Genomic DNA, 12,423 nt, shown 5'->3' on the forward strand with positions numbered 1-12,423 from the left:
TTTACTGTATTATTTTTTGCAGACATTACTGTAGTATTTACTGTAGTGCTTTTACTTTATTATCTTTGACATAAAAGTGGAGGCTTTCTCCTTGAGGAATCCTACTGGATAAATACAGAAATAGTACATTTTCCAGAACCTATAGGTAGGACTGGGGTCTGGACAGGTAGTTCCGGGCTTCTGCTCTTTTCTATAACTTGTAGGGAACACAATATATGGTCTATACATGGCTTGTAGGTTTCTCACTTATGTGTGACACAAATTGGAATATGGGGCAAGGGTATGAACAGGGTATCTGCAAATTAAATACTGTAGTATTTACTATAATTAAAAAACTGTAGTGTTTCTGCGGACTGTGGTGTTTTTGTGGACATTACTGTAATATTTAATATAGTTTTTTTTCTTCTGGATAATACTGTAATATTTACTGTAGCAGATATGGGCAACTTTGATTGGGGTGGGTGTCACAGAATATCTGAACTCATCATGAGGGGCCGCAGTGGCTCATGGATCTGCGTACCCACATCCAGTCAAAGAGCCTCCCTCATGATAGTGGAGAGAAAAATATTAAGATTTAGAGTTAATTTCCTGGAATTCTATGCATTTTGCAACAGGGTCGAGAGAAATGTTTGCAGTGAGAGTGACTAACAAAATCAATTGGGGCCCCCGGTTGGTAACTTGACCATGATAACTACAAGTTTAGATAGCTGGCTAGACGAATTTACCAATCTACAAAATGTTAGCTGACTAACTGAGTGACTGTCAGTGACTGACATAACATGAGAAAAACTGCTGATGCACAACCAAATTTCGAAATTGCACCTTGTGTATTCTACTATTCCAACTCTCAACAGTAAGTTGAGACCCTTACTGAGTTCCAAAAATGTATCCGTGTATCTAAAAAAAGGGGGGCCACGGGCCGCCAGTTGCCCATCCCTGTACTGCATAGTATTATATACTATACTACAAAATGCTATAGTAAGTAGCACACATAATTGAGAGATACTAAAGCGCCTGGTTCCTCTTTAGGTTTCTTCCTAGGTTCCTGTCTCTCTAGTAGGTTTTTCCTAGCCACTGTGCTTCTTCATCTGTATTGCTTACTCTTTGGGGTTTTAGGCTTGGTGTCTGTATAAGCACTTTGTGACAACTGCTGATGTAAAATACATTTGATTGATTGATGATAGAGATAAAGGAAAAATCAGCAAGATTAGTGTGTGTGTGTGTGTGCCGACTGAACCGCTCTCACTGAGACAATAATGTAGTTCTTTCTTTTGTGTTGAGTCTTAATGCATGACCACAGTGGAGCATACGTCTGTGTAATGGCTTTCATCCTTCACCTGCCACTGCTCCAGTGTGGACATTGACAATACCACAGCACAATAATGCCCCTACAATGACACTCATTTCATGCAAGTTGAATGGGTTTGACCACTGCCAAGTCTGTGCACAGTACTATACAGTTAGTCCGCCTCCTACTACAATCACATTGTGGGGGAAAACATCAATTGAATCATATATCTCTGCAATGGCGATGCAAATGCTAGGTGTAACACTGTGTAATCCGACATGAATTTTTATTCTGAGTGTGTGTGGGATAAACAGTCCACCTGAGAGGAGGAGGACAGGACACAATGCAAGATTGGCTAGCTTGGCCTGGGCTACCTACAGATGGCTTGGTCCTCTCCCTCTCTCTCTCTCTCTCTCTCTGTCTGTCCCTTTCATACCTTGTTGATTGCTGCACTGATGAGATGAGCAGAGGGAAGGAGGCATTGTTCAGTTCACAGTAGGGATATCTAGAGGGGGATTACAATGTCAGAAAACGTAATTGATTGTTGTGATTATGACTGCGTCCCAAATGGCATCCTATTCCCTGAATAGGGTGCCATTTGGGACGCATTCTATATGAATCCATCAGTTTGTGCTTTTGGGGTAGATGTGGCAAAAGAAAATCATTTTAGAAAAAAAGGAAACAGCCAGGATAAGAGGAGGTGGAGTCTGTCTATGTGCATTAATGTTCCATTTAAAATGTAAAAGCAATTTACCAGATGTTTACAGTAGTAATGAGATGGCAGAATCATTCTACGATTATTTTGAGAAGAGAGACAGGTGGGATATTATGGGATCTTGTCAGGAATGGGAGGAGGGGATGAGTTGAGTGGATGTGATGTGATATGAGAGATGAGGGTGGTGGGGTGTGGTTGCACTGTAAATGGGGTGAGGGAGTGGACTAATTCTGAGTTCCAAATCGACTGCAAACCAGGGGATTGGATAGGTGGAAGCCATATGGCAACATTTCCTACTTAGCAGTTAGAAGTTGAAGAAAAACATAACTTAAGACTTTAAATAATAATGTTCTACCTCACCAAATTAAACAGACATTTTCAGGGATTTCATATTAGCATGGTTGGCCTGCTTGAGAAATTCATTTAATAACCTAAACTAAAATATATTTCTTATCAACAAGTCTCTTTGGCTAAAGCTGAGGCTTGAATACATTTTTTTAGGCCATGGCTGTGTGTTGGAATTACATGCTGACCACACCGCTTGTCCGCATGTGCCATCGCACGCATGTTGATTTTGTCCCCCCACCAGATGCGATCAGGACATGCAGGTTGAAATATCAAAACAAACGCTGAACCAACTATATTATTTGGGGACAGGTCGAAAAGCATTAAACATGTATGGCAATTTAGCTAGCTAATTTGTCCTGGGATATAAACATTAGGTTGTTATTTAACCTGAAATGCACAAGGTTCTCCCCAGACAATTAATCGACAGATAAAAGGGTCAACTGAGTACGTTTCTAGTAATCTCTCCTCCTTCAGACCTTTTTATTTTTTCGTTGGACTTTATATGGCGGTTCACACCCAACTTTAAGGTTCATTACCACCACCAACTGTACTGAGTGTGGACCTCATTTCATCTTTCAATCACCCACATGGGTATATGCTCCTAAAAAACAATGAGATGGGAGAGACTTGCAGGTTATATTTTAGCTGCTCGCTACGCAGACTCACAAGCAGTGTGGGTGAAATGATTGAAAGATACATTTATTTTCCAACGCTCGCTCACGCATGCGATCAGCATATTAAACTCTCAATCGAGGCAGATTTGCTCGTGGTTGTTTGGTAGGCATGTTTCTGCTTTGAACTTGTCACTTTTTAAAACTTAGTGTATAAAATCAAAGCAGGGTTTATTGTAAACAGGCTCTACGTCGTTTACAATCATTGTCATGTTGAAAAGAAAATAGCTTAAAGTAGGTAAGACGAGGAAGTTGAACCTTTGAGAAGATAACTATTCGAAGCAATCATTGATACGTTTATCAACAGCCTAACATTGGGTCGTCACCATTTACCACAGCCAGTCATAAACCATGCTCATTTAAAAAATGTATCTTCTTAAAATCAGATTTTAAACCTAACCACTGTGTTGACCTTAACTTCATTTTTGTTTTCATACATTTTTACTATAGGGCTACAGCCAATTTTGACTTCGTGGCTGTGGTAACTAGTGGAAACCTATCATTGACGTGATTTATGTTGATCAACTTCCGGGTGTCAATGCAATGATCAACAGGTATATTTAAGCAGACAAAATAATGAAAGCTACTCCGTTTATTAATTTGACCGATTATTGAAAAAAGCTAATATTTTTTTATCGTAAATTGTTGAATTAGTAGTAGTCATTTTGTCAGTGTAAATTCGTCCAGTGACACCTATGCTCCAGTTTCGGTTGAGGCTTGTGCGGTATCAAGCGCTTCGCAGCCTCGCACATGTGAATGAATCACAGAGGAATATACAGATGATCAAAGGAGGCTGTTCTTCAAATAACTTTTTTTTTCTCCGGATGACAAGGACAACATGAAAGTCACTAACTTTTGGAACAACTGCAGTGGTCGTTCCGTGTAAAGGAGAATGGACAGTTCGGGAGTTGATAGACCAAGCCAACCAGAGGTATCGAAAGATTCTGGAACAGGTAAGCAAAATTGACTCTTTGAATATATTGACGTATTTTACTTTGGCTGACATTTTTTTTGTTTTTACATCCTTCCTTTTAACCCGGTTAGTTTTCAATTAAAATTATTATTGATAAAAAATGTAAACATAGATAACGACATATTTTCCTAGATTAGGCTATATTCATTAACGTTACCTGTGGAAACGGAAGCCGTTTACCCTTTTAACCTAACAGAAGCAAACGGTACGAAACGGGGAGTGACTTACCTGCGTTTGTCCAATAGAAACTCGTTTTCATTGCAAAATAATTTCCAAGCCATAGATAGAGATGCTTGAAACACCCATTTTATTATCTGGACAGAGTGTATATACCAGGCTACAAATCCACGGGACAAATTGTAAATAACCTTTAATCACTTTCTTTGAAAGCACCAGAAAGCCAGGTGTTAGTGGTCTATATGAGTATCATGTGCCCCAGCTAGCAAGCAGCTGTCTAGAGATGTACCATGAGGCTCTTTTAAAACGGTCAGTATCTCCCTGTGCAGGTGGAACTCAGTGTTTGATGTGTTCTGCATCGTTTCGCCTAGCCTGTGTGGCGGACAACAGCCTTTGTCCTCTGAATGATGGGGGATTAGGGTGGCTGACAGCTCAGTGTTATCAGCTGGTTTTCCCTGGCACGGTGGCGGGAGCCCGGTGATGGACAGGGTTATGCCAGGCAGGCGGTGGGGATGGATGGCTTCCCATTAGAGCTTCCACCCAGGCACCCACCTGCGTTGGTGGGCTCTCATCTGCCAGGTCTCCCCAGGCCCTTGGCTGACTGGGCCTGCTTCCCAAATTGCATCCTATTCCCTATAAAGTGCTCTACTTTTGACAAGGGCTTAAGTGAAAAAGTAGTGAACTATATAGGAAATGGGGTGCCATTTGGGACGACACTGAATTTAATTTGCAGCCCCACATCCAGGTGAGTTTTCCCCCTGCCATTGGTTATAGGACCCTGAGTTTGTCCTGATCAGGTCACATGGAAAAAAAAACTCAGGGACTTACTATATGTGGCTGCCTAGCTACCCTTGTCGAAATTATGTTTGGCTTCAATTGGTAGAATTAGTAGAAGACTCTTCGTGGCCAATTATGTGTGAGACACATCTCACTGACCTAGAAATCCCTCGGACATGATCAAAACAAACCCAGGGTCCCACAGGGTGAATTAACCCGTTTAATGCGTCTAGTGAGATTCATCCTAGGAACAATCAAGAGTTTGGCTGGCGAGGTTCCACTCTATCGTCAACCATGAACTTTACAGCTCTCTAATTGCCTGCCACTAGTGTGACAGCGTTCATAGACCGTGTCAGGTGTCCATGGCTTAAACAGAGATATCCTGGGTCTGTGGGAAAAGGCACACAGAGGAATGTCAGTCACGCTCTCTCAGTGGAAAAGGGAAGGTAGTGTACCTGCATGGTTTGTCCCTGCCACTCAGGTCACAGCCATAGAGAGCAATGAGTTCTCTGTAGCTATTAGGGTTGCACATTGTGAGGAATATTCGGAGGTGGAAACTTTCCACAGGAATATATGGGAATTAATATTAATACCCTGTAAATGTAAAGTTTTTTTGCATTGGATATATATACCATATCATATGTAGACAAAAACATAAAGCTTTTACCTTATCATAAGTACACATAATTGCAAATGATTAAATCCTTCCAATAGAATGTTAAAAACTATTTAGTTATGAACTGAACTTTAATTAAATGAGTTGACTCTTCACATGGGATGATTTCACTGAACAACAAAAAACAGGGAATATTGAAAGATACCCAATGATCCATTGCATGTCCCAAAAACGTTTTCAACATGCAGTTGAAGTCGGAAGTTTACATACACTTAGGTTGGAATCATTAAAATTAGTTTTTCAACCGCTCCACCAATTTCTTGTAAACAAACTATAGTTTTGGCAAGTCGGTTAGGACATCTACTTTATGCATGACAAGTAATTTTTCCAACATTTGTTTACAGACAGATTATTTAACTTATAATTCACTGTATCACAATTCCAGTGGGTCAGAAGTTTACATACACTAAGTTGACTGTGCCTTTAAACAGCTTGGAAAATTCCAGAAAATTATGTAATGGCTTTAGAAGCTTCTGATAGGCTAATTTACATAATTTGAGTCAATTGGAGGTGTACCTGTGGATATATTTCAAGGCCTACCTTCAAACTCAGTGCCTCTTTGCTTGACATCATGGGAAAATCAAAAGAAATAAGCCAAGACCTCAGAAAAAAAATTGTGGACCTCCACAAGTCTGGTTCATCCTTGGGAGCAATTTCCAAACGCCTGAAGGTACCACGTTCATCTGTACGAACAATAGTATGCAAGTAGAAACACCATGGGACCACACAGCCGTCATAGCGCTGAGGAAGGAGACGCATTCTTTCTCCTAGAGATGAATGTACTTATGTGCGAAAAGTGCAAATCAATCTCAGAACAACAGCAAAGGACCTTGTGAAGATGCTGGAGGAAACGGGTACAAAAGTATCTATATCCACAGAAAAATGAGTCCTATATCGACAACCTGAAAGGCCGCTCAGCAAGCAAGAAGCCACTCAAGCAACATCTCAAGACATCAATCAGGAAGTTAAAGCTTGGTCGCAAATGGGTCTTCCAAATTGACAATGTCCCCAAGCATACTTCCAAAGTTGTGACAAAATGTCTTAAGGACAACAAAGTCAAGGTATTGGAGTGGGCATCACAAAGCCCTAACCTCAATCCTATAGAAAATTTGTGGGCAGAACTGAAAAAGTGTGTGCGAGCAAGGAGGCCTACAAACCTGACTCAGTTACACCAGCTCTTTCAGGAGGAATGGGCCAAAATTCACCCGGTGTATTGTGGGAAGCTTGCGGAAGGCTATCCAAAACGTTTGACCCAAGTTAAACAATTTAAAGGCAAAACACTCAATTAGTATTTGGTAGCATGTAAACTTCTGACCCACTGGGAATGTGATGAAAGAAATAAAAGCTGAAATAAATCACTCTCTAGTATTATTCTGACATTTCACATTCTTAAAATAAAGTGGTGATCCTAACTGACCTAAAACAGGGACTTTTTACTAGGATTAAATGTCAGGAATTGTGAAAAACAGAGATTAAATGTGTTTGACTAAGGTGTATGTAAACTTCCAACTTCATCTGTAAAATGATAGTGTAGAAACTAAAGCTTTGGTTGTCTTCCTTTCAGGCTTCCATGTCTTCTCCCTGGACCTCCTCAATGTCCACCTTTTGAACATCAGACTGAGGCCTCATCATTATTGTCACTTTCCAACCTTGTTGAGGATGGCTCGTTGTCAGGCTCAAAAAGCCTAAAATTTGCCAAGATGGCCACCAATTTTTCAACCCTTGTATTGGTCAGCCTGTTGCGTGCTTTGGTGTGTGTTCCCAAGCAAGGACCAGTTGCGCTCTGAGTTGGCTGATGTTGGTGGGATTTCGGGGATGATGGAGGCAACAGGGGAAAGAGCCTCAGATCCACAAAGTCCCTCCACCAAGTGACTGATGAGATATGTTGGCACGACTGCCATATTGCATCTCCATCCCAAAGCCCTTGCTTGGAAGTGTACTTCGCCAGACTTCCAAGAACCTTGCCCTCATCAAGGCCAAGGTGGCGAGACCCGGTAGTGAGACACGGTAGTGATGACACCATAGGCCTTGTTGATCTCTGCACCAGAGAGGATGCTCTTGCCAGCATACATGGGGTCCAACATGTACACTGTGGCGTGTATGGGCTTCATGCTGAAGTCTTCACGCTTTTTGATGTATTTCAGAACTGCGGTTTCCTCTGCTTGGAGCAACAGTGAAGTGGGCCAGGCAGTACGGATTTCTTCTCTTACATTTGCAAGCAGAGTCTGAACATCAGACAGGATGGCATTGTCTCACTCAAGCCGTGTAATGGCTACTGCTATAGGTTTCAGACTGCTTACCACTCTCCCAAAATACATCATCCAGGAGGATCCTCTTGATGGGGCTGTCCATATCGGCAGACTGTGATATGGCCATTACTTGGAGAGACTCCTTCCCCTCCAGGAGACTGTCAAACATGATGACAACACCATCCAACAGGTGTTGCTGGGCAGCTTCAATGTGGTGCTCTTATTCTTCTCACTTTGCTTGATGAGAAGGTATGCTATAGCTTGATGACCCTTCACATACCTAAGCATTTCCTTGGCTCTCTTGTAGAGTGTGTCCTTTGTTTTCAGTGCCATGGTGTCCTTGAGGAGCAGATTCAATGCATGAGCAGCCCAGCCAATGGGTGTGATGTGAGGGTAGGAATCCTCCACTTTATACCAAGCAGCCTTCATGTTTGCAGCAGTGTCTGTCACCAGTGCAAATACCTTCTGTGGTCCAAGGTCATTGATGACTGCCTTCAGCTCATCTGCAATGTAGAGACTGGTGTGTCTGTTGTCCCTTGTGTCTGTGCTCTTTTAGAATACTGGTTGAGGGGTGGAGATGATGTAGTTAATTATTCCTTGCCCACGAACATTTGACCACCCATCAGAGATGATTGCAATACAGTCTGCTTTCTCTATGATTTGCTTGACCTTCACTTGAACTCTGTTGAACTCTGCATCCAGCGACTGAGTAGATAAAGCATGTCTGGTTGGAGGGGTGTATGCTAGGTGCTAAACTTTCAGAAATCTCTTCCAATACACATTGCCTGTGAGCATCAGAGGTGAACCAGTTGCATACACAACTTGAGCAAGACATTCATCAGCATTTCTCTGACTACGTTCATCCATTGATTCAAATAAAATTCTGATTCCAGGAGGACCATGAGCTGTTGCTACCGATAAGGTGTCTGATTCATCATTTTCACCTCAAATAGAAGTAGAGGGACTTTTGTCAGAGGTTGCTTGTTGTGAGCGCTGAGGGAACTTTATGCACTTGGCCAGATGATTCTGCATCTTTGTTGCATTCTTCACATATGATTTGGCACAGTATTTGAAAATGTACACAGCTTTTCCTTCACATTAGCTGCAGTGAAATGTCTCCACACATCAGATTGTGCCTGTGGCATTTTCCTGTAAAGATTAGAAAAAAAAAGAGTAAAAATAAATAGAATTCCATGTACAGATAAATAGTTAAGCAGTTAGATTAAACAACTCATTTGTAAGATACATGTTTTAAAATGAAACATGTATGGAAACAGATTAATTAACACTCCTCAGTTAACAGGCTCAAGCAAGCTAAAACCCACATGGTAGCAAAAACTAACTAGCAGAAACTGTTAACAAGTTATAAATGATTTAAACACACTTTGCTGTTGGCTACTATTTACTAGTTAACAAAAAATGTTTGTCATATAAAATATATTCACCACACCCAGTATTGTAATCAAAACTTACCAGAAAGCATGTAGTCCTTAGCTCAGACAGTTTAGTAGTGTGGGCTCAAGAGCATCTCACTAGTGTGTAATATCTTGAGAATCAGCTGTACATGTGATGGAAAAGTGCACTGTGCATGCAGAGGGTTGAAAATCTATTGAATTGGGGATAGTTCTTCCTGTAACTTATTCTGAGCTTCTATGGTACAGAATTTGTTTTATTTATTCCAATCTACACACAATACCCCATAATGACAAAGCGAAAACAGGATTTCATTTTTTTGCAAATGTATTAAATGTAAAAATATAAATACCTTTTATTAACACAAGTATTTGGTATTTTTTTGTACTTTATTAGGATCCCCATTAGCTGTTGCAAAAGCAGCAGCTACTCTTCCTGGGGTCCACACAAAACATGAAACGTAATACAGAATTACATTTTTGTAATTTTACCTTTTATTTATACAGGTTTATTCTCATTGAGATAAATATCTCTTTTCCAAGAGAGACCTGACATAATACAGAACATCAATAGACAAGATCAGCTCAAGGACACAACTACATACATTTAAAAAAAAAAAGGCACACGTAGCCTACATATCAATGCATACACACAAACTAACTAGGTGAAATAGGGGAGAGGCGTTGTGCCGCAAGGTGTTGCTTTATCTGTTTTTTTGAAACCAGGTTTGCTGTTTATTTGAGCAATATGAGATGGAAAAGTCAGTTTTTTTAAAAGTATTCTATCCTAGTTAAAAACAAGTTATCATCCAATAGGCTTTGATTAAATTCCCAATCCTCGCCCATGTGGAAATTCTGTAAGGGTAATATATATCCAAGTTTATTTGTCACATGCACCGAATACAACAGGTACTGTGAAATGCTTTCTTACGAGCCGTTAACCAACAATGCAGTTCAAGAAGTAGAGTTCATAAACTAAAATAAAAAAAAAATGGAATAAAACAACACAATAAATGTACATAACAATAACGAGGTTATATACAGGTGGTACTGGTACCGAGTCAATGTGCGGGGGTACAGGTTTGTCGAGGTAGTTTGTAAAGGGACTATGCATAGATAATAAACAGTGAGTAGCAGCAGTGTAAAAACAAAGGGGGGGGGGGGGGGGTCAATGTAAGTAGGCCGTGTGGATTACTTTTTCAGCATTCTTATGGCTTGGGAGTAGAAGCTGTTATGGAGCCTTTTAGTCCTAGACTTGGTGTTCTGGTACCACTTGCCGTGCGGTAGCAGAGCGAACAGTCTGACTTGGGTGAATGTAGTCTTTGACAATTGTTTTGGGCCTTCCTCTGACACGCCTAGTATATAGGTCCTGGATGTCAGGAAGCTTGGCTCCAGTCATGTACTGTGCCATACGCACTACCCTCTGTAGTGTCTTACGGTCAAATGCCGAGCAGTTGCCATACCAGGGGGTGATGCAACCGGTCAGGATGCTCTCGATGGTGCAGCTATAGAACTTTGAGGATCTGGGACCCATTACAAATCTTTTCTGTCTCCTGACGGTCAAAAGGTGTTGTCGTGCCTTCTTCACAACTGTGTTTGTGTGTTTGGACTGTGATAGATAGTTAGTGATGTGGACACCAAGGAAACCACTTTAACCTCTCGACCCGATCCACTTCAGTCCCGTCAATGTTAATGGTGGCCTGTTCTGCTTTTAGTCCATGATCAGCTTCGTTGTCTTGCTCACTTTGATAGAGAGGTAGTTGTCCTGGAACCACACTGCCAGATCTCTGACCTCCTCCCTATAGGCTTTCTCATTCATGTCGGTGTTCAGTCCTACCCCTGTTGTGTCATCATCAAACTTAATGATGGTGTTGGAGTCGTGCTTGGCCACGCAGTCGTGGGTGAACAGAGAGTACAGGAGGGTACTAAGCACGCACCCCTCAGGGGCCCCAGTGTTGAGGATAAGTGTGGCAGATGTGGTGTTGCCTACCCTTACCACCTGGGGGTGGCCTGTCAAAGTCCAGGATCCAGTTCAGAGGGAGGTGTTTAGTCCCAGGGTCCTTTGTGGGCACTATGGTGTTGAACGCTGAGCTGTAGTCTATGAACAGAATTCTCACATAGGTGTTCCTTTTGTCCAGGTGGGAAAGGGCAATTGAGATTGCGTCATCTGTGGATCCGTTGGGGCGGTATGCGAATTGGAGTGGGTCTAGGGTTTCTGGCATGACCGTATTGATGTGAGCCATGACCAGCCTTTCAAAGCACTTCATGGCTTCCGACGTGAGTGCTACAGGGCGGTAATCATTTAGGCAGGTTACCTTCACTTTCTTGGGCACAGGGACTATGGTGGTCTGTTTGAAACATGTTGGTATAACGGAGTCGGCCAGGGAGCAGTTGCAAATGTCAGTTAAGGGGGGGCGCTAGAAAGCGTGCTATGGAGTAGACGTGCTTTGCTAGAGCTCCGCTCAATTTTGAAACAAATTAATGTTTATCTTAACCACTCAAAACCTGTAACTTCAAACGTAGTCTGGCAATATGACAAAGGGAAAACAAGATAATTTGAATGAGATAGACAACAAACCAATTTCATCACCGACCCACGAGGAGTTAGCTGAAGATGCTAGCTCCCAAGAGTTCCCCACAGAACCTACTCGGTGAACTGCCGGCTGCTATAAACTCACTAAGGAAGAAGGTGGAGACAAGGTTGGCTGATATCTCAGAGTATTTGGACTTTGACTGAAACTGTGAAGGCAACTAAGGGCAGGAAGCATGAGTTTGAGCGGACGACAGTCAATCACGAGGCCAGGCTACAGGACATAGAGAAACAGTGCACATCGTTCAAAAATGACAAAACACTGAAAGCCCGATTTGGAAATGCTCGAGTCGCATTCAAGACTCCAGAACATCTGAATATTTGGGATCCAGGAAGACACTGAGAAAGGGAAACCCACTGAATTTGTCTCAGAGCTGATACCGGCATTGCTGGGGAGTGAACACTTCAAAACGGCCATCCTGATCGACTGCGCACACAGATCACAGGCAACGAAGCTGGCCAAGGGCGCGCCACCAAGGCCCTTCATCACACGGCTGCACTATCCCCAGACCAGGGATCTCATCCTCAAGCTGGCTAGTCAAAAGTT

The 12,423-nt window shown here is 42.0% G+C and overlaps 1 protein-coding gene across 1 annotated transcript in view; it reads left to right on the forward strand.

The window, feature by feature from the left end:
* LOC106574327 (partitioning defective 3 homolog B) overlaps positions 1-12,423 on the forward strand; it is a 157,243-nt gene that overhangs the window by 32,823 nt on the left and 111,997 nt on the right. Inside the window, exon 2 of the mRNA XM_082962407.1 lies at positions 3,868-3,975. Within this exon, the coding sequence (XP_082818533.1) occupies positions 3,868-3,975 (108 nt within the window). The remainder of the gene's footprint in view (positions 1-3,867; positions 3,976-12,423) is intronic.

The sequence above is a fragment of the Salmo salar genome, chromosome 16 (assembly GCF_965601325.2).
Source record: "Salmo salar chromosome 16, fSalSal1, whole genome shotgun sequence".
NCBI lineage: Eukaryota > Metazoa > Chordata > Actinopteri > Salmoniformes > Salmonidae > Salmo > Salmo salar.